General features: G+C 36.1%; 2 protein-coding genes across 3 annotated transcripts; both read right to left on the reverse strand.

The window, feature by feature from the left end:
- Positions 1-1,164: 1,164 nt before the first annotated feature.
- Positions 1,165-7,030, reverse strand: LOC141642693 (uncharacterized). Its single transcript, XM_074451565.1, has 4 exons — positions 6,730-7,030; positions 3,539-3,658; positions 2,494-2,617; positions 1,165-1,458 (listed from the first exon to the last, which is right to left on the reverse strand). Exons 2-4 carry the CDS (start codon positions 3,653-3,655, stop codon positions 1,430-1,432), a joined length of 270 nt encoding a protein of 89 aa, XP_074307666.1. The 5' UTR covers positions 3,656-3,658; positions 6,730-7,030; the 3' UTR covers positions 1,165-1,429.
- Positions 7,031-7,622: 592 nt separating this feature from the next.
- On the reverse strand, positions 7,623-20,210 carry LOC141642694 (splicing factor U2af large subunit A-like). Of its 2 annotated transcripts, XM_074451567.1 has the most exons (19): positions 19,875-20,210; positions 19,245-19,414; positions 18,976-19,041; positions 18,615-18,682; positions 18,193-18,430; positions 17,968-18,038; positions 17,827-17,862; positions 17,671-17,730; positions 16,360-16,420; positions 16,150-16,262; positions 14,327-14,442; positions 13,979-14,077; positions 13,758-13,833; positions 13,496-13,584; positions 9,919-9,982; positions 9,738-9,836; positions 9,563-9,644; positions 8,873-8,940; positions 7,623-7,980 (listed from the first exon to the last, which is right to left on the reverse strand). In XM_074451567.1, the coding sequence occupies exons 6-19, from the start codon at positions 18,031-18,033 to the stop codon at positions 7,843-7,845; spliced, it is 1,167 nt and encodes a 388-aa protein (XP_074307668.1). In that variant the 5' UTR covers positions 18,034-18,038; positions 18,193-18,430; positions 18,615-18,682; positions 18,976-19,041; positions 19,245-19,414; positions 19,875-20,210; the 3' UTR covers positions 7,623-7,842. The 2 variants fall into 2 exon arrangements, with proteins under 2 accessions (XP_074307668.1, XP_074307667.1); XM_074451566.1 differs by lacking the exon at positions 18,193-18,430 and having other exon boundaries at positions 19,875-20,193.
- Between the last annotated feature and the right edge of the window lie 5,512 nt (positions 20,211-25,722).

Raw genomic sequence — 25,722 nt, forward strand, 5'->3', positions numbered from 1 at the left:
AGAATGGCGATAAAAAAATTAGCCCAAAATAAAGAAAGGTTAAAAACAAAATAATAACGCTCTTCTCCTACTGCCAAATCTATATCCTTCAATTCTTCACTACCTTTTCACCTTCTCATCACCTCCACCGCCTTAGTCACAACCACCGCCTCCGCTACTGCCTCGTCGATCTGCTTCGTCCCAGCCTTCACAACCATCATTCCCATCACGTTCCTTCGGCTCTCCCTCTGCTCCCACCAATCAACTGAAACGAAAGATGAAGATCGCCAATAATCAGAGTCGATAACAATCACCATCTATTAGGTTTGGGATATGATCTTCAAAGTTTCAAAATTTTCTAATTCATATTCAACACTTGAAAAGTTTAATTTATGGTTATAACTTGAATACTCATGGTTTTATTTTGAAAACTTTGAGTTTTAATTCCAAAATTTTTATCTTCAATCATGATGTTTTTAAGTTAAAATCTTATGTTTTAGAGTTAAAGTGCTCAATTTTAATTTTACCTTTGATAAATTAAAATCACTTCAAAGTTTTCAAATTAGAACCATGATTTTTTAATTTAAAACCCACCAAATTCAAAGTCAGAATAACTAACTACTCATTTGTCATTTAAAATTCAAAGTGTATAATACAATCTCCCTAGTTGTCTTATTAAAACCAAAAATTGGTATTGTTAATGGTGGTGTTACTGGTGTATAATAAGTGTAGAACTATGAAGAGGTGCTCTCGTTGGTTATCTAGTTGGGAAGTTGCAGACTACAGCAAGTAGTTTGTTTTTTTTTTTTTTTTTTTTTTTTGAGTGTAATTTATTTGGGCTTTTATTAGTAGGTTGGTCTTATAGTAAAAGACCCTCTTACTCAACAATTTGTGTTAAATTTGTATTTTTGTATGTGGGGTCCTTATTATCAAACCAAGTGTGACATTTGTGTAGTAATAATATGTCCAACAACTCAACTAGCCATAGGACATTTGTGTAATACTAGTTGTTGTACGGCGCGCGTACCCCAAGATAGTTATACCAACGTAGTTTTATCTTTGATCGTAGTGAGGTCATGAAAGACTACAAAAAAAAAAAACATGCGCTGTTAAGGTTCCTTTTTTGAGTGATCGAATGAGAGTAAACGCAAAGGAAGGCCCATGATTTTTATCATGGCTTGGAAAAAACCAACATTTTGGCTTTCAATATCAATAACCGTAGGTAAATTTTCTGTAGATAACTCAATTCCATCTTATTTGAATTACATCAAATGTTGTAGTTCTTGTGTTATTGGCTACATTACAACCCAATTAAACATACAACTATAAATCGTGATATTTGTTACCGCAATTTTGCTGGCTCAATCCCTGAATCTTTCTCCCATTTTCTTCGTGGCTTCTACATCAACTTCGGCATCCTCGTATCTCTTACGTAGTAATCTCGTCTCCCTTACGCACTATGGGTAACTTGCAGCATACCTGGCCACTTTGACATTTTCGTTAGTACTCCGTATATCATTATATTAAAATCCCCAAGTCAACACAATTGATGTGGAACTCTCAAAAGCACTTCAACAAACATGTTAACAGGATTTAATAACATTTCAATAATCTAGTGTCTTTTTGTACCGAAAAAAAAAAAAATCTAGTGTCTTTCCCTTTACTTCAATTAAGACTTTTTGCTCACAGTCATGGCAAAACATCATTTCAAACAAATACTAATCGCAACCCACCAAATCAGTTTCCAAAGAAATCCACCAAAAGGACTCAAGTCTTGTTGTAAGCCGATTCTATGCAAGACTTACTAAAACTTCCTGCTTGCATTTTCCGAAATTCACATAGACAAATCATTATATCAGGTCAAGTTCTTATTGTAAGCATTACATTACTTCACTATTTTACACGTGTTGATCTCTACTTTAAGCATTACTTTAATCATTATATCAGGTCAAGTTCTTATCTAAAAACTCATGATCAACAGAATCTACTGCCTCAAAAAAAATGGTATTTAGATGGTGTCAGATCTATATAATCCAGAAATAAAGTAAACTCTTCATTCAGTATGCTAAATCAAACATTTTAAAAATCTCTACATATATTTATACTTCCTCCAACCGACCAGAAATATCATAATCCCAAGTCACGATAACATTTGCCCCATTTGACCATACCAGGCAACCTAGTAGTTGATAAGTCTTTTCCTTAAGGACTGCTAAAAAGTTTAAACTTTTAAGTCTAAATTTTCTCTTCTTTCGGAAAATCAATCTTATTCCAGGAATGGAAATGTTTCAGGCCAAACTAAAAATCATGGTTCTGTTGAGTCGCTCTCCCCATTTTATCACAAGCTCTACTATTTCGTTTAACTCATAACTTTAACGCAACGATGAACCTTCATTACCATGCCGCCATTCTATAAGAAAGACACAAATAGTTGAGCTCCACACTTAATATTAACCATGATTCATCCAAACTACGAATATAATAAAAACATCAAAAGAGGGACGCATAAATTACCGGTGCGCCCAATTTTCATTCCAGAACGAGCCAGAGTTCCAAGGGCAGACTCAGGACCATGAGTCCTTGTCTTGTTTCCACCAGTAGCACGAAGCTTAATATAGAGAGCAGTGATGTCAAGTTCCTGCTCAGTATAAACAAAAATATTTCCCATTACAAAAATAAAATCTCAACTTCAAAATATAGGCATCCTCACATTTACAGAAACTCTTCTTCTTCAATACGGAGTCTCGAGAAAAATATATAAACAAATATGGACACAATACGTATTGTGTGTGACAAGGACGGATTTGTACAGTAGAGTTCTTCATAGGCATAGAAACGTCTTGTTTCTGTGCCTTAAAACATATCAAGGCAATGTTTCTATGCCTTAAACATAGAAAGGTCATAAGTCTATACCTGAAAAGATTTAGTCGTACAAATAATGATAAGGGTGTCGTTAAATGGTCAACTGTTTTTACCTAAAAAAAATATCTAATAAAAAAATTGGAACTGTACCTACCAAAACAACTTAAAAATACAAGCAAGAATTAATCTGATCTGACTCAAAGAAGAACAAGAACAACAACAACAACAACAACAATACACTATAACCCAAAAGGATCAACAATTCAACATGCCTCAAATGCAAATGTATCCAAAATTATATGTACTTGAACTATCCTGATCCAAACCCCAATAACCTATTTGCCAAGTTGTCATAGTTATCGGCAATTTACCCAAGTTTGAGCTTCCACATTTGGACTTGTATAAAAAAGACAATCTAAGATCGTTAGAGACTGGTCAATTCATCTACATCTATATGATTCTTGCATATGGCAAAATAAAAATGTAAGTACTGCTAGGAAAAATTTCTTAATAAATGACACAATTTGAAAACTCTTCAACCACGATGTAGATACTTTTCAGCACAGCATAGAACAACCAACACCATCTATATATCAGTATCCCAAAGCCTCTCGTTGTGGCAGGTAAAGGGGGTCAAGTGTATGTGATATGGAGAGGTGATTTCTCGAAGGACCCATTCATTCTAAAAAGAGCTTACATCAAGAACTTTCAGAATTGCCCCAATAGCAGTTGCTCTCACTGGAGAACAAGACATATCTGCACAATTTGGCATCTGAAATGCTTTGAGCAATTGAGAGTAGACATATACTGCCATTACCTGTAATGCAAAGAGGCAAAGGCCCAATTACGCAATGCTCGAGAATTTTAGGGACAACAAAAGAAAGCAAAGATATTATAGAGGGTCGCAAAAGTCTCAGTCAACATTATTGAGCTCAATGCCTACAACATTAATGCATGGGTAGCACATAGATGTCAAAATTTCCGAAACAAGATTATTCAACTCAAAGTCATAACGTTCAAATTGAAGAAAGACCAAGCAACTAATATTAAAGAGGTAATCAAAACAAATAGTGTGTGTTGTATACTTTCTGATGAGGTCTAAACAATTTTGAATAAAGCATATGGGAATAGAAGAAATTAAGTGCCATTGAGTTGGTTTGAGATTGGAGGCTGGAAATCGTAAAAATTATTGTTAACAACTGCGACATCACCATATTTTTTAGTCCCTTTATTACCATAAGAAGTCGAAATATTAAACATAGCACGACTTCTAAAAGTCAAGGTTATTAACAGTCTTTGGTTTCGACAATCTGGCTACCTATTATCTATCCTGGGCAGCTTACTTGTTGATTTGTTCTATTACATTTTCAATTATGTCAATTCTGATGAACTTCATTATTGTTTTAAGGAAAAAATTAGATGGAAATGAAGGATCCTTAGAGTTTGCTATTTTATTTTACTCAAAGGATTGTTCGGAACTTGTAAAAGGTATCCGGATAATTCAGGAAGAATTAGATGGTACTCCCATGAGTATCGATGTCGGACATGGGTCCGCTGGTTAAGAAAAGTGTTTGTGACACCCAACCAACCCAGGTAAGGTCCAACTTCCAAGTAAGTACCAAATTAGCCATTTCCGTATAAAACAGAATAAAAAATCTTCAAATTTACACAATGACATGCGAGAGGCGACATAAGACATAGAAATAAGTGTGGGGTAGACAGAGGCAGGTATAGTCCTAGTGCATTGATTGGCATAAAAGACGGTACGACATTCATTCAACACACATATTACATTACTCGATGTTACTTTAGCTTACAAATAAAAACCAACAAGCAGTCTCTTTCCAGTTCCCGGGTTGAAACCATGATTGGTAATGGGTATCCACTTGCTATTAACATATTATTACCGTCATCGATCTATAATGTTGGGTCTTCGACTCTTTTAAGTTTTTAAGCTTTCAATTGCTTTAAAACATCAAATTTGAATATTATGGATAGCCACTTGTCAATTTTTATAAGAGCAACTTACACTACTTACATTTTGAAACTCGATATAAATCTTAACATCAACACAATATTAATAAGTAATTAGGAACTCATTTTTCTATCTTCACACTATTCAACTTAGCCCTTAGATAATCAACACTCTCTAAAACAAAAACTAAGGTTCATTTAAGACACAGACAAAAATTATGCTACTTTATCCTACATCTGACGATTAGACTCCTGCAAGTCCGGTGCTTAGATAGTACGTGAAATTGAGATAACGTTGGTTTTAGTAACTTGTAACTTGCGAACTTCGTCAGGAAAAGTCCACAAACCTATTAATTAAAACTTAATTTTTCCTTTTACTAATGTGAATATAATGTGAGTAAATATACTATACTCGTGACTAAAAATTCCGAAAGTAGTAAAACTTTACCCCATGCTCCTCATAGACTCTAGCTTAAGTTTTGAATTTAGAATAGGCAATATATTGCATTGTGTACTCAAAGTATTGTTCATTTGTCAAATTTTAATGGTCAGAGAGGTTTACAAAAGTCTTATTCATTGTTGTCAAATTGACATTCCCAGAATTTCTTTGTTTTGGTTTTTTAGCACCTTCTTAAGCCTTAAGCACTAAACTAATAGTGAAAAGATGTAACAAATGTACATGCCCAAATGCTGCTAAACAATGCAAAAGACACAAGCACATAAGACATGTCTACTAAAAAGGATTACTGGATGAATTACAAGTCAGCTGGAACAACAGGTGCTTCAACTAACTCTTTAAATCCTACATATTACGCATCAACTTCAGAGACAGTTTAGTCATAGTAATACAGAGTAGTATATACCTACCCTAAGAATTTCAAGATAATGTAGGTGATATATACCTACTTTGATTCAAAAAGAGTACATATCCCAACAGAACAGCTATTTCTCACTTTAATAAAAAGATCACAACGCCATAGGTTTCAAGGTAGTCAGTTAACAGCAGTGACAAAACCAGACTCAGAGGTAGCATTACACGACAAAACTATATGCTCAAATCTTCTATCTACAGGCAGAACTGTGCGAACAACCGGTAGAAACCTCTCACATCCGCAGAGAGTCCGAAGTTGATCAGCACCTGGTCAAGTGTATGACCCGACCCAAATGGCCAAAATTAAAATGTGTGCATTACTGTGACTCTCTCCATGTAAAGTGTGATGATAATTTAATAAATGTTTGAGACATGAGAGGTGAATAACCAGGCCTAAATGATGGTAATCTCCAAAAAAGGACAGGAGATTAGTTCGAAATCCATGAGTCGCGTGCTAAAAAAGAACAATACCAACTCACATGCTTTTTTTCATTCTGTTAGGAAATTTAAATCTTTGGTGCCTTAAGATTCCACAAAATGCACTTTGGTAACTACCAACTCACCTAGTTTCAATCAAAAGTTGGGAAAAGAATTTGAATCTTTGATAGAAAATCATCAACAAAATTAACCTAATTCATTTAACAAACATTCTCAAAAAATGTATATTATACAAACAAAAGATGAACTTCAAGAATAACACAGTAAACCCTCGAAAATGAAAATGGAAAAAAAATGTTGCTTGACAGTGCTTGAGATGTGCTTGTCATTAACAGGAATAGAAAAACCACAATTAACAGATTTGGGCAAGCAAAATAAAAAACACCCATAAAAAATCCAATCCAAACCCTAAGCTTTATACAAACAGTTTACAAAATAAACTTAAAAATTAAACCTTGCAAGAGGATATTTGATGACGATGTGACCATATTTGCCGATATAAATAGGTTTCTTACTATTTACCAATTTATAATTTCAGCAACATAGTAACAAGGCGCGTGGGAGGAGGAGGAAATAACTCTAAAGTAGAAGCATGGAAATAATACCTGATTTGGAAAACGATAAATGAATCATCACACAAAATATGGTGAATCAAACCCCATTAATGAAATATACGATACGTTCCACCACTACAAACACCATAATAGATCATAATCAACGACCAGTCGGGTTAGCATCAAGATCCAGTCGGGTCGCCATAGGTGAATTAGTTTGAGGTGAAGAAGAAGGTTTGATTAATGAAGGAGATAGTAAAGGAGGAAAGAAGAATTGCACTAAAAGGGTGTGACTTGTGAGGGAGAAGCGAGAGAAGTGCAGAGAGCAAGTGGGGCGTATAGATATTAGGGCAACTGAAGCGCAGCGTTTGGTGAGCAGAGTTGTCAAAGTGATGCGTCTGAGTACTGTTCATTGTGAACAGTAACTTGGCTTGCTCATATTTTAGTAAGGGGTGTAGATGTCGTAGGCACAAGTTATAGCCATCATGAATAAGATTATTTCAACATTGGGCACAATTCGATCACACAACCTACAGCCCAAAGTTATCACCAAGGCACCATGCCGTAACGCTCTAAATGATTATATTTCGTTTCCTAATATTCTGATTTGCATTTTACGACAACTCTAACGTAGCCCCTACCTCTCTCCCGTTGGAAGGCATATGTTTATCGAAGACATGTCCACCTAAATAAGAACATGCCCCCAGCATACAGCATAACTAGAGGGCTGGGCTCCACTCGCCCCAAGCAATTGGCAAAAATTGTTAAAAGTTTTTGTTAAATCACTGATTTTGTTGTATTTTACCGTATGGTATTACTATTACTAGTACGTCCTGAGGTATTACTAGTAAGCCTGAAAATAAGCATCAAATCAGTTCCTTTGCCTCCTATTTCATGTGCTGTTAGGTTGAGTTTGCATGTCCAATAAGGTTGCAAGGGGTCTGTGGCAACGAATAAGAAATTTCATACACGAGTGCATTATAAAACCAAAGGGATGCAACTGCTACAGCATTTACTAATTACAATCAAGTAACAAGCTGGTGCTAACAATACAATATTTTCGGAACACCACTACAGAAAAAAAAAAATCAATAGAAAATAGGTAAATCAAAGTGTTACCTATATACATGTATGTTACATGTAAAACAGACAAATTAAACCATTTCACGCACTGTAATCAGCATCATAAAATTTATCTTCTGGATAGTAATCAGCTGTCACGGTGTTGCCACCGAATTTCCGGCCTCCGAGCATACTCTTTGCACTAGCACTGGCCATAGTATCGGCATACTCCAGGAACACCTTCAGGGAAACAAGTCACATAACATTGGACACAGGAAGAGCCATCAAATTTATTTACTACATTTCCCCCATGTTACTCCAGTGAAACTTTTTCTCACAAAATAATCACATCACCTGACACCGCATCACAACCAACACATGCAGCAGAGCTAGATTTTTAGATAAACATAGGAAATGCTACACAAATTGCCTGAAAATTATACGGGAGGTTTATCCAAAGAAACTTTCTTAAACTGTGTGCAGGGCCATTATCTTTCAAGGAACAAATATTCAGATTAAAATAGTCTCAGAACAGCAAAGTTTAAGAACCTTGCAAACTCACTCACCAATTACCAATTAGTTCCAACACGAGAACCAGAGTACAAACACACTCTCACTCAAATGACAGAGAGACCTCACACACTCAGGTTGACTTCAGCTCTCAGCTACAACACGTACATTTCATATAAATTCCAGTATATGCACTTACTGCATTATACATCTAATTCATCCTCTCAATGCTTCTTGTTGGCTAACTCTGTACTAGCTAAATACATGCATGTCACCAAAAATAAACTAACCTAAATCCATGCTTATGCAATTTGTCAAGTTTAGTAGTCCCTCCTTCACATTCATGTCATTCACATTGTTATTTTGGCCTATCCCAAAATAATTGGCACCTTTCTATAGCTAGTAAAATAAAAGGTGAACTTATTATACAATCCATGAATAACTCACATAATGGCAAGGGTAATGTGGTATCTATACATGTAAATTCTTTACGTCAGGTATGGTAATGATTCTGGCTAATTCAAACAGAAGCTGTATAGATGGGATGGTGCTCGTTCTATAAATTGAATGTTCTCAACAAAAAGCCTTGTAAGGTGTAACATAAACCAATATGGACCGCTACCTTTCCAACACCAGGGAGAAGCTCGCCTTCTGTATTTGGTCGAGGAATAATGATATTCACCAATACTCCTAAGCAAACAAAAAAAAGTTACTAGTTAGTTTAAACGTTCAGCTTCAGTTAATTGTGTAAATACATCGACAACTTTACAACAAGACAGTGACACAGAAAGATCAGAATACTACCTTGACAACTGAAAACAAACTTCAACATAAATTCAGGGTTTAGATCTTGATAAATGACCAACAATGACCATGAGACAACCAAAGCACGAAACAAATAAAAACTCCACAGCAGGCCCCGCGCTAATCTTTAGTTTCAATTAACTGTGTAGAACTGTAGATAGGACAGCTAACAGCTTTACATAACAAGAAATGACTCACAGAAAGATCATATTTCAGGCTTGACTACTGAAAACAAACTTCTACATAAATTCAAGATTCAGATTCAATAAATGACTACCAAAGACCAATGAGAAAACCAAAGCATGAAATAAAAATAAAAACTCCATGTCAGCCCCACGACACTAAATCTTCTACGGGTCTTCGATAAATTTGAATGAACAACATAGAAATTAGAAGGGTTTGCCAAGAGAACAAGTTTACTTAATTTAAAACACAAGCGTAAAACGGTAGAGTAGAAATTCAGAAATAAATAAGAATAGCAAAACGACCTTGCACCAAACGCACTCACCAAATTTCGCACATTCATCCCTCATATCTTCTAAAATCTCCTCATACTCGTTGTCATCTCTTAATTCATCAACCGTCACGACCTTGTCAATAAAATAGGCGGAAAAAAATGTACAGGGGTGAGCTAACTGGCACAAAATATGGAACCAGCAAATCTCAATGCCAATCTTAGATACCTGATTCAAGCAAAGAATTTTAGTTGGAGTAACTGTAGGCCCCAGATTGGTGAAAGCCCCTCCAAAAAGGTCCAAACCGCCAGCTTGTAAAGCCATTTTCTGCAGTAATAATTGAACTCCAATATTAGATCATTTCATCAACAAATGAAACTCAAAACTCTAGATTGTCAAGACTTATTACCTGCATAGCTACCTGTTGTGCATGTGCCAAGAGATTTTCATGCTCAGCTTTTGCCTGTCCATTGCTGCACAAAAATGAAATTTAACAAGATTCAGAGAATTGACATCAACGACAGTATAGAAACATCAACGGTCTGTAACAAATTCGTGAGAAACTACCTAATGTGCCCACATTCTGTATTGCTTATGACAATGTGAATAAATGCTGCATTACTTGGATAGTTGGATGTCAAATAGCTAAAATTTACCAAATTTGTACTACCAATAGGCAAACACACTCCCAAAAACTTTGAGCAACCCACGTTTATATATCTATCTTATATCTATATATAAAGTTGGGTTGAAGTGATGTGGATACGCCATGTGTCATGCTCAGCATTTAATACAACATCAAAATTAAATACTCGTATAATGTATTAAATGTATCAATTACAAGTACTAATAAATATATATATAGCTTTTAAATAATCATCAATAATTACTTATTAAATAATATTATTATCTCCATTTTTTTATTATGTAATGTCTTCATTTTACGAGATATGCTTGAATTTTCAGTTTTATAAAAAAGTACTTCGAGAAAAACTAAGAAAATTATTATCATTAGATTTGTCATGAAAATTGCTTTAATAAGAGTGAACATTTTATAATATTTACTCATACTTTGTGAGATTTGAAAAGAGAATTGAGGGTCTTGAAAATTAAGAATGACACATATAAAAAATGGAGTTCATGAATTAGAAATGTGTATTTATCATAAGGAAATTAGAAACGTGTCACTTAAAACTTATACGCCGTATTTTTTGCGGGATGATTTTAATCATAACATATAACTATTAGATAAAAAAGTAGAAATAAAATGTAATAAGATTTACTCCCTACATTTCAAATGTAAGAAACTTTTCAAAATTACCCTTTAAATTTTAATTTCTATTTGAAAAAAAATTAGAGAAGCGTTAAAAACTATATCACTATAGAATTATATGCTAATGTATTCAAAATACACTCTTTATACTTTATTGTTGTTCTAATATTTTTAAATATACAACAAGTTATACACAAAATGTTACTGCACAAAGAACAAAGTTTTAACAAAGTTTTTTGAGAAATATATACAATTAGCTATTTAGCAAAGTAAGTGGAATGTGAAAACAAATTGTTATTTTAATAATTAAGAAATATAAGCTTTAAAGTTAAAGATATATTTCGTATATACAAACTTACCGCGCCAAGCGCGGGATTCTTTCTAGTCGAGACATAAAATTCAAACCCATTATCCAGAAGCTTTATCCTTGCTTTCATTATAGCTTAATAGCCTCAACTAACTTTGCTCAATCAAACTTTACGATTGTTCTGTAGTATGTAGTATGGGAGACTGGGAGTTTGTTTTTAGCAATCTACTTGTATGAAAAAAAAATTTCAAGTCTGTAGCAATTCCATATAACAACAAACGTCTTTTTAAAGGCCATCGCTTAAGCTAATGGAGAGAGAGGCATCTCCAAGTACCCTGGTATGACTGCTAAGCTAACGGAAGCAAGGATAGAAATTGGCGAACGAGTAGAAGCCCCTGCAAGATTTCATTCATAAAAAAATCCCCCTTACTACTAAGAGAATAAAAATTCTCTTAGTTTTCCCTCCAAAATGCATCCAACCTAATAAGGAAACAATTAAAACTTTCTTTTAATAAAACTATTATCTTTTCCTTAAAATATAATCTTATTATAATTATAATTATACTCTAATCTTTCAATTAAATTCAAAATTATAATTTTTTTGAGTTAAAAGCATTTGATGCCATTCTAAAATCAATTTTTTTCTAAAACTGCCACTATTAAACTATTTTTTCTAATGTTGCTACTCTTCAAACATAATTTAGTCACAAATGTCATTTGATAACCTTTTAACCTACTACAGTCGGGTCAATCCATGTCTTATTTAAATTTCAAAATTAATTACTTATAATACGAGTATAACCCAAATATTTATTTAAAATGTAAATGGTCAAATTGTTTACGAAATTTGTAGGACAAAACTTACTCTAATACTATGATGACAATTGCTTAACATAATTTTTATTTATGTATATATAATAGTAAGATCATTATAAATTAGATATTAAAAAATGTTGAAAAAAATATAATAATAAATCATTCAAATTAAGTTTTGGCGAGGTTTGAAATTTAGGTGTCGAGTCCAGTATTAAATGAGGTAATGCTCAACTAGGCTTGATGAAATCGTGAATGTATTTAAATTTATAAACGCTCAAGTTCAAATATAAATAACTTGAAGAATTTAGTTTGTGGAAAAAGACTATATTACAATGCGAGACATAACTCAAATGGTAAAATTTTTACCCATGCAAGCTTTTATAGTATACACAAAAAAAAAAAAAAAAAAAAAAAAAGTTATACAAAGTGAAAATGTCATGAAATGTAAAGTGAACCAATTTCAAAATATAATTATTTATACAAAATTTCTTTCATATTGAATTGTATTTGTTTTGGTAGTTATTGAATTATAATTAAAAAGATTAACTTGCAACCCGCAATAACAGGTAAAAAATACTACAAATAGCAATTACCTAAGAAATTTATAGTTTATAGTGGCGATTATAGAAAAAAGAATTATAGAATGGCGGTTTTAGAAAAAAATGACTTTTATAATGGCAACAAATGCTTTTAACTCTAATTTTTTTCATTGTAATAAAATAAAATTGGTATTAAACAATAGATGTATGTTGCTAAATTTTTCACCATGCAATAATGATTACTTTAGAAAATAACTTAACAGATACTATTCGGTTCGTAACGAAAAAAATTCATTAAAAAAATGGAGAAAATTATAAAATGAAACCCGTAGTTTTATGGTAAAAAAATTATTCATAAAAATATATATTTCATAATTTTACTCAATTCTCTTTGATTAGTTTTCTATTTCAATTTTTTTTATATCAAAATAAAATGGAGTGAAATATTAAATATTAATAAGGTACCGATTTAAATAATACCCTAAAAAATAAAACTCTATATATACCGCGTAGTCGCGCGGGATCTATACTAGTTTATCATAAAGTGACTAATTCTTGCCTCCAAACTTCCCTCTAAATCCGTACACATTTTATACACCAATAAAGTATATTTACTCAAACTATCATTACTTTTATTAAGAATCCACCTTCCAGACTTCCTCCTACCTTTGACTCCAACTCTCTCAAGCTCCTCGTCAAAATTCACAATTCTATCCCTATAAATGACTTCCGTCAAGTCAACATGCGCACTTTCCACGACCACTCAACTATTCTTCATGTGCTGTCCCGCTCATGGTGAGATCCCAACAAATTCACTTTATTCTTATTCGGAGGTTAGGCTAGCGTTCTGTAACTAGAGTATATTGATTCTGCTGATCACCCTGGAAACTGATATTAAATTATAATCAACTTTGGGTCTTGCCCCTTGGATTTAGTGTGGGGTCAATTCGATTTAGAACAGTAGTCAAACCAATAGACTTCAACCATAAACCAACGCCCTTAAGGAAGTCAATACCAATTGAGAATGTTCTAGTTTAAACTTTAAACAAACCTGATAGCAGCTCTTCGTACAGTTAAAGTTTTATCTCCCATTTTCAAGCCGTTTAGTGCATCACAGGCAACATCAGTCACTGCTGGATCCTGTGATAAAACAATTAATCACACAAGACAGCCATACAAATTAACTTGAGGTTTCTACAATATTCCTTGGAGCTCCTACGTCAACAGTGAAATGAAATTGCCGATCTCAGTACACTCAGAATACTTGGCTACGCATAGACCTTGGTCGTAAGCAAAAAAAATACTAGACTAACCTGGTAAACACAAAAACCATAGCCCTTGGAATTTCCTGATTCTCTATCCTTCACAAGATCAAATGCTTTCAAAGGTCTGTAATTAAACAAGTAGCAAACATAAATACAGGCAATCTGCCTCATAATGAAGCCGAAAGTAAGAAAAGTGTGATAAGTTTGACAAAACTAGACTGTGCACTCGAAAGTGACAACACACAGTTGAAATGGGGTTACATGTGTACCCAAAAGACTCCAGCAACTCTCTCATCTGTACTTCAGTGAAGTAGTACGGTATTCCACCAACAAAAATTCGGTCAGGTCCTTCCGCTCCAGCCACAGCTCTGACAAGCAAATTTAAAAAATCAAGGTACTGGCAGAACAAGAATGAAAATATCAGTAACTTCAGGCAAAAGAAGAGAAAAATGAGCAGAGCTATCTCAATATCACTCAGATACATAAAAAACTATTCTTCTTTCATGCAGTAGGTGCACTGTTGTTTCCAATCCCTCAGTGTTAATATATATGTATGCTAACCATGTGGTGCCATCCATGTTACCATGTACTTTAAATACCATGAGCATAGAACTTACCCTGGTACGATACCCACGGCAGATAGATTGAGATTGGGATTTGGAAGACTTGGTCCAAGGGCTGCGGCTAGTGCAGGATTATAATCAGTAGGTCTCTTCACCCTCACAGAAACCCCCTAAAATGAACAAAAAGTACATATAAGCTGTTGATCAAATGAGATGCAGTTCTGACCCTCATCACATCAATCACTGCATCATACACCACAAGAAACAAATGGGATACAACTTGGACAGGCTGAATAGAACAAAAAGGTAACTTGTAAAATTTTATTGCAAAAGTATCAGCCATGTATAGATTGTCCATGAAAGCCATTTCTAGAATTTTCAAAAGCACGGGAACTGGCTAGCAATTCTTAATTTTACAATTTTTGAAAAAGAAAAGAGGAATGAAAAACAGAACTAGAATACGAAATGTCAATGCCCAGTACAAGTCTAATTACTATACAAAAAGGTTCTGTTAAGAAGATAGCAATAATCAATAATGTTAAAAAAAAAAAAAAAAAGAAAAAAGACCAACTAATCCATTTCATAAGCTTTAGAGTCTCAAGTTGCATCTCATTGCCATGGACTCTCATCACTTCTATGCTTCCTGCTCCTTTAAAAATTAACCCTTAGTTTGGATACAAAAATGGAGGTGAGGGAGAAAGAGGGAAAGGGAGGGAGTTTTCCTTGCAAATCTTTCCTTTGTTACAACAACAACATCAGAGCCTTAATCCCAAAATGATTTGGGGTCGGCTGACATGAATCATCCTTTAGAACCGTCCATGGGTGAAAAAAAATTTTAGCTGAAACTCTCGCTCTTAGAGAAAGCATAATTGCAGCAAAAATTTAGGGTTTTAACCTTTTAGCTATTGAATGAGATAATCTTTTTGTTATTAACTCTACTAGTGTAAATCCCGTGCATAAATGAACGGCTTTTTTTAGATTGGGATATTAGACAGCTTAGCAAATAAAGATGATAAAATTTAAAGCAAATTTAGATTTACACACTATGTATATGCAAGGCGCACACCACATAGATCCGAGTCTCACTGTTTTTGCTAATAAATTTGTATTTTCAAAATAAAACTTGTAGGAGATGTGACAAAGAGGAGGGCATAATAGAGCAACTAAAGGATAAATATTATTGTAATATGCACCTTGCTAGTTGCGCCTCAACTTAAGGCTCAATTAAGATATACCTAGGCGTTTCGCATGAGAGGCTGAGGCGTGCTTTTTAAAGTTAAGTCATGTCCTTTATGAAACAATCATTACTCTGACCGACATCGTTGTGAAAATTAAACACTCCATTTTTAGCAAACGAAGTCATATTTTCATAAAATAGCCGAATACACCCGAGGGGGTGCAAAAGACTAACTAGCCTATGTTGAAATCCATTTCACTTACCACACCAAGCATCAAGCAGTAATCTAAGATTGCACACACTAAATACAAAGGGATAGGAGGAGCTTTTGGAATGGTGAGTTTTTATATTAAAAACAACGGAATTTGATACTTGGTAACTGGTTATGAGACCATAGGCTACTCATACTCTCCCTCTCCCTCCACATCATCACCCAATATCCTTCAAAATTCAAATAGAGTTTCAGCACTTACCATTGAGATGGTATTTAAAGTGTGTTTACTTCATAAAATTGAACAGGAAGTCTCGGAATTTTGGTTGGTTTGAATTAAGTGAAGGAGGGTCAGGTCATATTGACTTGGTTAAGTGCAATCAGGTAGATTAAAATTATTTTGTGAGCATAGTACAACAACAGAAAAATAAAATAAAATAGATAATAGAGAGTGAGGAGTGATCAAGATAGAAAGTCAGAGAAAATTGCCTCAAAGGAAACACCATCCAAGGCCATAGCATTACTAGCTTCTTCAACAGTCCGCATTTCTACAAAGGCAAACTTCTTTTCATGATTGATATACACATTGACAACTGCATCGCCTGCAATGGGGGAATTACGAGTTAAAAAGAAACATTATTCCTATAAAAGAGAACTTCCGCTAAATGAATCACATTCAAACAATGAAACCTAACAGACCAGGTCCAGCAGCATTTCCACCAACTGCGGTCATAACCCTGCTGAAGAAAGTCGCAATTGTCTGCACCAATAAGATTAGGAAATCATATGAAGGTGATGAGAAAAACAAAGCTGAGAAAATAAAAAAAAAAAGACTTCCAAGTTAGTAAGCAATTGCCCATTCTGTCAGAATCATACCACCTAACCACCCTTGAAGCATGCTCTGTTATTTAATGATCCTTTAAAAAAGAAATGAAAGGTGTATACTCAACTAGTTATCGTAAAATAGACAGGCTTCTTAAGGGGAGACAGTGTGGGTCATTCATATTTCAAGATCAAAAAAAGATGGGCTTCATCGACAGAAGCCATATTTTGAGGCACGGGGTAGTAAATTTACAATGATGAAAGACATATCAGATATCACTAAGATGGGCGACTGCTAGTAGATACCAGCACATCAATATCCAACCATCGATAACTTAACTACAGCCGGAAAAGAAGGAAAATTAACCATAGTTATAAATAACAATGATGAATAAGGAAAAATCAAGGCTTTGTTCTTTTCCACATTTTTTATGAGCTTATTAATCGGAAGCTTCACTCCCCAACGTGGTCAAATTTATTTCCATCCTCTCATTTTTTTTTTCTTTTCTCATCTTCCTTTTTTTTAGCTCCATATTTCCAATGGAGTCAAAGACTCATTACTCTTTGGTTCTGGATTATGATCGAGTAAAGCAAAATGGCTTACTAAAGTGGATGCGCTTCTTTCTGTTGTGAAGTAGCAGTCCTTCGATGCAGTTCTCGACGCAATTTTCATCTTGGGTCATTCGGAAACAGCCTCTTTGTGTTTCTAACACAAGGGTAAGGTTGCGTACATCCGACCCCCCCTTACCCCTCAATTTGCGGGAGCCATTGAGGCACTGGGGTAATGTTGTTGTTGTTGTCTCATCTTCCTTTCTTTCTCTTTGTCTCAACTCTCACATTTTTACATTGATGTTTGCTCTTTATTGCTCTCTTTGTTTTTGTTTCTATTTCCCTTTGATATTCTTCGTCTCACATCTTCCTTTTTAACTGTTGTAGCTCATTCAATAATATCCTTTTGACGTTTCAAGATAACCGACCCACATTATTTTGTAGCTCGAACTTGGCCATTGTACCAAAACTTCCCTTAACTTTTTTTTTTCTAACCTTATTTTACCCGGGGGGGTTGGCTATTTCCATCCGAAGTATACATCGACAGAAAAAAGCAAACCCTAACAATGCATAGCTCAGGATAAATAATTTTATGTACTATAGAAGCTAATTAAGAAAAGGCAGGATATAACAAGCTACCTGCTCATTTGCTGAAGGAGGAAGCCCGCCCACATAAACTCGGCGAGCATGCCTAGTAGCCTGCAGAACACAAGAAATTTGAAAAGGAGAAAACAGAACAATTCAAAACTTGTATAATCAAAAGAAAGGAAAGATATTCCTTACTATCAAGCTCACCTGCTGAGTCATAGTGTGTGCAGGCATCATCGAGAGCTAATTAAACCAAAAAGAAAGAAACACATAAATAAGTCTATCGCAATATACAAAAACAATACATGTAAAAAAAAAAAAGCAAGTGTGAAAATCATCAGTACACACCTGAGTTGATGCCCCACCAAACATATTCTGTAGTAGTCCTGGCACCAGCTGAGGCAGGCCAGACATTGGATCTATATAAATAAAACGTATAATAAGGCAGCTTAACACAATCCATTATCACCTCATTCTGTTACAAAGTGACCAGGAGACAGCTTTTTTTGTTAAATGAGAAATATTAGCTACATAGCTACATTTAGAGTATCAGGGGTAAAACCTATGTCATACCTACATAACAAGACCAATCCCACAAAAAAACAAGAGATAGCTTTCAACATGGAAAAAGCTGGTGAACTTTTGAAGCTACCAAGAGATAATAGTTGTCGGTTGAAGGTGGACAAGATCCAGCTAAGCCTTGCACTCAACGTTCTCCTTCAATATAATATCTACAATGCTCCATGGTAGCACAGTTGGACAAGTAAACCCAATATTGCCTTCTTACCCACATGGTAAGTACCAACAAAAACTAGGAACCACACACACAGCCAACAACATGACAACAATTCTCAGTTTCAATAAGTTGACTATAGACATGTGCAAACAAAGCAACATAATAAAAAAAAATGTTACTTTACACACAAACGCATGAGGCGACCAGCAAATTAAGATGTTTGGTTATGCGAACAAGTCGTAGAGAGATCAAAGAAAACCTGTTACTGGAGCATTAGGAAGCAAGGGCGCTGCTGGAGGTCCCATGTCAAAGCCACTTGTCCTCTTGCTGCATGTAAACACATTATAAAATATCATGACAGTTTGTCATTGCCTTGATAACCCCTCAAGTAGGTGGGAGGGGAAAAAAAGTCAGCTCTTCTTTCAAATCCATGATCGGAAGGCTCTTGTAAGACCACCCATTTTATGATTGCCTTGATAAGTGCCATTGCAGCAGGCACAGTTGGACGCCAAATATTACAAATAAAGAAAGAAAGAAAGAAAGAAAGAAAGAAAGAAAGAAAGAAAGAAAGCTGATGTAACCAGTAGCAAAACGTAGACTCCGGAACAAAAATTACTCACCTCTTAGTATGACTTGGCGAACGAGAACGAGACCTACCTCTATGCCTCCTTTCTCTATCACTTGGCCTGCAAACATAGTATATTAATATTCTAATTAACGAAAGAGGCAAAAAAAAAAAAATTAGAACTGAACTTAACTGCTGTAGAGAGCATAACACAGCAGCAGCAAGCAGTGACTAAAAGGAACAGCTTTAGGCTGCTTTTCCATATAAAGCAATAAGTATATCTAGCATAGTACATAGTCACGGCCTTTAGAATCAAAAAACTACCTGTCATAGTCACGGCCACCAGAATCTCTTCCCCTTTCATCGCCGCCATTTTTGTCTCTATGATCCCTACGATGATAGTCTCGATCCTTTCGCCTATCCCTATCCGATTCACGATTATGCTCCCGATCCCTAGTCCTTGGCGCATCATAATCTAGCTCCCTCGACCTATGCTGTGTATATAACATTTTGTCAATATATCTCCAAAACACTAAATAATAACCCCAACCTCAGTAAAAACTCGCTCTAAGATCTTAACAACCGCATCCCGTCTTACCTACAAATGATTTCACTAAAATAGCAAGACTTATATGAGACGAGCTGACAGTGAGTAACTGAGGTGAGCTAAGTATTCAAGCTAGAAACTTATTCCTGAAACCTAAACCGGCTCAATTATAAGACCGTCTTACACAATAATTGGCACACTGGGAAAAATGTACTTCAGCTAAGTATCATAGATTCACAGTGAAATTAACTTATCTGGAAATGCTCGATCTACATAGTTAAATCTACTTGAAAACTTAGACAATCACAACAAAAAAAATAATAATAATAATAATAATAATAATAATAATAATAATAATAATAATAATTAGTAAATAAGGAGCGTTATAAATTAAGGTAAAGATGGACCTTGTGACGGGAGCTCCGATCATCGGAACCTCTGCGAGGCGAAGATTGAGCGCGATCGCTACTCATACTTTCCTATCAATTTTACGAATTAGTGATGTGAATTCGATTTTTGAGATTTCGCCCAAATCAAAACCCTAACCCTAGCAGATTGTGCAATGTTTTTAGATGTTGCTCTCTCACTGCTCACTGATAAGTTATTTCTTTTGTTTTGTGTTGTTTAAATAATCATTTCATGTAAATTTACATTTCCTATATCAATCAAACAACTACTATTTTTTTTTTTTTTTAAATTGATAATTTTTTCTTTTAAATATGATATGATAATACAACTTTTGTGATTTTATTTAGGATAAATTATCAATTACTCCCTTTTATAGTATACTTTTTCAAACTTACTCCCTTTTAAAAAAAAGTTTAAAAATTACACCCAGAAAATTGCTGAAATTTTTAAATTGCTCCCAAATCCCTATTTTTGTACATTTAGGACGAAAATGCCCTTGATTCTCATATTATTTTTTCATTCTTCTTTCTCTCCTTAATTTCCAATTTTCCATTCTTCTTTGTCTTCTCTACCCTTCTCTTGCTTATTTGTTTTATTACTTGGTTCCTATCGTTTAATTCGGCTAATTTGTTGATTATTTTGTTATTAGATATGTTGTTGAGTTTCATTTCATCATTCAAAGGTTGAGTTTAGAGAGACTGGGTGATTGTGGTGGTTGACGGTGAAAGACGGTGATTGTTGTGGTTGAAAGGTGTATAGGGATTAAGATAAAAGGAGAATAGAAAATAGGGAGACAATGAGGAGAAAAAGGAGAAGAAAATAAATCAAGGGCATTTTCGTCATAAAAGTAGAAATATAGGAATTTGGGAGCAATTTCAAAAATTTTACAATTTTATGGGTGTAATTTTTAATTTTTTTTTTAAAAGGGAGTAATTTTGAAAAAGTGCATTATAAAAGGGAGTAATTGATAATTTAGCCTTTTATTTATTGACTTTTATTATTAAATTAAGAATGGACCGTCTCTAGTAAAATTAAACCGAGAAAGTGTTTGCACTCCGTTTATGAAATGGAAGGTGGATTGTGTCATGGAGTCATGAATTCGGGGTCCATGTATAGTTCGGTTTAGTTAGCTTACTCCCACGTTTTAGGTAACAGTAAGAGGATTATAAATCTGATGTACTACCTCCAATTCTGTAATTTCTGAGCATTTTATAATAAAGTTTTTGAGTTTTGTTTTAAAGTTTATGAGTTTCACTATAAAGTTTCTAAGTTTATTCACTTAAACATTAAGCTCTAAAAAAATACAATAAAACTCAAAAACATTACGTATAAATTTAGTTAAATTTGAGTTTTGACGGAAAAAATATTAAAATCTAACTTATAAACTTTATTATGCTCAAAAAAATACACATGCTAAAAAACAAATAAAGTTTGAGGTAATAAACTCAAAAAAAATACATATATGCTCAAAAAAAAAGTTTGAGGTAGTACATGCAATGTATGTTCCTTTTTCTCTTCTAGGCAATTAGGCATGTATTATGAAGTGTTTTGAATAGAATATGAATTGGAAAAAAAAAAAGATAAGACGATGATAGGAATAATTATATACTCCATAAAAGCATCTCCAACTATTGAAAATGCTAAAGTTATGAGGAGGGTGAGTCGTCAACACCACATGTTTCTTCAACCATGAAAAAATGACATTTAACGGAGTCGTTTGGCACCTTGATGTCGACTCATCACATCAATTGGCTCAAATACTGTAAGTATGCGTCACCCTATGCTCGTGCAACCAACTCGTGACTGACGATAATATAAACATCAAATCCTGAAATCGCTCAGCCTCCAACAAGTAACGAATTAGTTCGCGCTTATTGCACCATGGTGATTTGCTTAGACTATGTGCATTCACTACTCTCTCAAGTGTATATCCACATATACATTTTGATATCAAGAAATTTATTTAATTTAGTTCATTTTAATTCTTCATTTCAGATCAAGTTGTTCACAGGTTTTTGGCGTATTCGTTATGTAGAGGACTTTTGTTTGCTGAAAGTTAATTTTGTTTGCTGAAACTGAGTTGGAGGTATTTGCTTTAGCTTATTTTATCAGTATATATTGTTTTTTTTTTGTGAAATGTAAGTATATATATATATTGTTGTAATATGCTAAAAATGAATGTAAAAAAACTATACTAACTAATTATTTTAATACAGTGTTTCCTTGTCATACAGAACTGTTCACGTTTGTCATCATATTTTTAAAAAGACTTCCTTTTTCCCCCCTCAGAATGACGATGGAGCACAAATATACAACAAACATTACTCCAGAGAGAGAAAAAATGGGCAACCAAGGTGGATGTTACGGAGAAGTCTTCCCCTCATTCTGCTTCTAAAAATTCTCAGAAATACCAAAGGCGTATTGATGTTACTGCCATACAGTACACTATTTTTTGGTCAAAGAACATCATGGGTGTCTGAATATGAGTACATGTATATATGACAAATTTCATTATACTCTTATATCGTATTATTCTTTTAGCAAAGATGACAACTAGATTGGTACATCGGTACCGTAGCATAGTCCAAGTAAAAATCTATACTAAGACACTAAGTTGTTCTCCATAAGAAGTATAAAGATATCGAAATTTTATACTTGCAGTTTCAACTTGAATTTATTTACAACTGTTGATATTTATTTAAGCTTTTGAACATATTGTTATTTTGAATATTTTTCAAGTAATGTTTGGCATGTGTTCTTTTTAACTTGATGAAATGTGGCTGGGAGAACGCTTGAGTTACTCCCCACTGATTGTGGCTATTATGTATATAACATGACAAGTTCTGGATGTTGCGGTAATACCTCAGATTTATGAACTGTTGGGTACTCTATCGAGTAGGGCTTACTCCGAAAAAAATATACTCCCTATGTTCAAGTGATATGATTACACTTCATTTATTTTGTGAGGGGAAATAAAGGAAGTGTAAACATATCACTGAAACGGAGGGAGCACATTGAAGCCTGAGCATCGTCGGGCCCAAAAACTAGTTAGCCTAAAAGTAACAACCAACCAGTCTTGTTCCGGGTGTAATTCCGGAGCAGGATTTGTTACCACGTAAGCTTGTAGAATGATGACTTTGCTTGACTCTTCCTTTCGGCCTCTCTTGAAACAATGAACAAACTGAGGGCTCGGCTTGGCACCGAGCGAACTCACTCCGACGCTCAAGTCAGTAAACTTAAAAGGGATTAAGTTGTGTGTTACTTGGCACAAAGTATATTGTAGAGAGATAAGGGAGTTTATACCAGATTAGTGTGTTTAATTGATTATTTTCGGATCCTTTCCTCAATGAGGGTTGAGGAGTATTTATAGACTTTCACCTTTTGTCACGTAGTGGCCAAGTGGCAGTGCAGGTGGAAAGACTGTTCTACCCTCGGCCGAGGAGCCCATGGCAGGCCGGCGGGCCCTGTTGACTCCATGCCGAGGGGTCTTGGATATGAGTACGCGGTAATGTCTCCCGGCTGGCTAGTTGCTTGGCCGAGACCCAAGTGATAGGCCGACAGGCTGCGTCGGCTAAGATGTATAATACGTTGACTTGCTGTGGATATCTTTGACCTTGCTCAATATGTTGACTCGGTCAGCGGGTGCAGAATATGCCCCATCAATTTGCCCCCAGCGTAGTCTATGCCGTGGTATGGACCTTCGATGAGTGTTGAGCGTATTCTGCGTAAGTAAAAATTTCTTCCCCGGCTTCTTCTTCCTCGGCTTGGTTCTGCTCAGGCCGTACCGTATCCCCCTCCACATGGATGTGTAAAGGGCATCAAATGTGGATAAGAAAATGGCGCTGGCCGAGACCGAGGTTGTGAGTGCCGTGTGCTTTTGTTTGCCCCGGTAAGTCTTTGCCAAGCTCGGTTGAACAGCGGGCCGTTTGGCAAGTAGATACCAAGGATCGTGTTGAAGAAGATACGTCGATTGGCATTCTGTCAAGGAGCGTGTTGAAGAAGTTTTGTAACTGTTTGTCGATTGACATTCCATGGCTGCATGCTTGACACGTGGCTCGGCGATGATTGGTTGACGCTTCATGGGCTTTGCCCTGATTGGTCCGTTTCATGGGCTTTGCTCTATAAATAGAGCAGTTAGCCCCTGATTTTGGCCGCCAAAAATTCACTTTCTCAAAAAAAATTTCTTCTCTCTAGCCTTCTTTGACGAAACTTCTCTCTAGTCTTCAAAGCGTTACTCGGCGTAACACTTTTCCAAGGTAAACAAACAAATTTTTCAACTTTTATTTGTTAAGTGTTTGTTGTCATGTCTTCTGCGATCTTGGACCTAGTATAGCAACGCCAGGGGGGCTCCCCGTCGCTACGATGAAGAGGAGGCCCTGGTTGTCACCCCGTTAACCGTTGGGAGTCCTGGACCGCTTTCTCCGAGATTGATCCAAAATATTTGGAGGATTTCGAGGATGATGGTGATGATGTTGATGATGATGGTGATGATGAGGAAAGGGCTCATTTCGATGAGGGGAGGCCGCGTCTCTTGGATCACGGGACGCTGTTCGATCAACCCGATCGTGCACGGACGAATAAGTTCGCCGGTTGTTCCGGTTCCGATCTTTTCGAGGACCATTACTCCTTCGGCGGGGAATATAAAATTGTTATCCCGAGGAGGGTCGGGCGGTCTGTTGCCCTCCCAAGGGTCAGATCGGCGTGTACATCGGACACCGGAGTATGGGGCTCGGTTTCCTCTTAATGCATACGTTGTGGCCATCATTAAAGCCATGAATGTCGCCGTGGCTCAATTGCACCCGTTGGCCATTAGGACTATAATTAGCTTTGTGTGGCTGTGTCTCTTTAAGGGGGAGGCCCCAACGGTTAACTTGTTCCGCCGGCTTCATCATCTTCGGCCGTCAACCCCCGGTGGCACGGGGTGGTACAGCGTGCAGACAGAGCCGGGTTACGTTACCGTGTCCAAAATTACATCTTGTAAGGACTGGAAGGGGCGGTGGGTATACGTTGAGGTTCCGGAGGATTATCCACTGCCTCGGTCCTTCCAGCACCGCGTCAATTTGCGGTGTGAGAGTCGAGGGGAGCGTGAGAAATATGTCTCCTGGAATAAGCTCAAGATGGACGCCAGCAGGGTCTATCTTAATGAGGATGAGAAGCGGGCAATGCAGCTGTTTGAGGCTGAGAAGGATGGCACGCCGAAGGGATGAATGCCCCGACGCGAGATCATTCTTCGGGATGAGCCGCTCGCCACGTCGGCCTCATACCGGCCCTCAGGCAGGGTGAGTGGGGTCGGTGTGAGGCCCATCTTTGATTTTTATGTTTCTGTATCTTGGCCTTGGTTTATCTTCTTTCGTTTAACTCTTGCTTTGTTTCTTTTGACGACCGTTTTGGCCCGGATGCGTGCTGCGCGGATATCCTCAAGAGGTTGGGACTTGGCGAGGACGGAAAAATTGTTGATTTGCATCCTAAGGCCTTGCCGCGTGATCGCGACCGGCTCTAACGAACTCATGGACCGGCGAGTTGAAGGCCTTTGGATGTGACGGCGGCTCAGGCGAAGGTTGCCAGTAACGTGCCGCGCCGCAAACCAAAGGCAACGTCTATGGTGGCGATGGCGTCAACTCCGGCTCAGCCTTCAATCCATGTGGTGCAAAAGCAGCAGGTGGTCATCGATGTTGAGGAGGAGGTCACTGTTGCGGAGGCTCCTCCTTCTTTGAATAAGAGAAAAGAGACCGAGTCTGCCGCCGCTGCTGTTACCGAGGTCGGTAAAGAAATGGGTCCTCCAACCAAGAAGGCCAAGCCTGGTACAGATCTAACATGTGGCTCAGATTTAGCTGGTTCATTAGGCGT

The sequence above is a fragment of the Silene latifolia genome, chromosome 2 (genome assembly GCF_048544455.1).
Source record: "Silene latifolia isolate original U9 population chromosome 2, ASM4854445v1, whole genome shotgun sequence".
Taxonomy (NCBI): Eukaryota; Viridiplantae; Streptophyta; class Magnoliopsida; order Caryophyllales; family Caryophyllaceae; genus Silene; species Silene latifolia.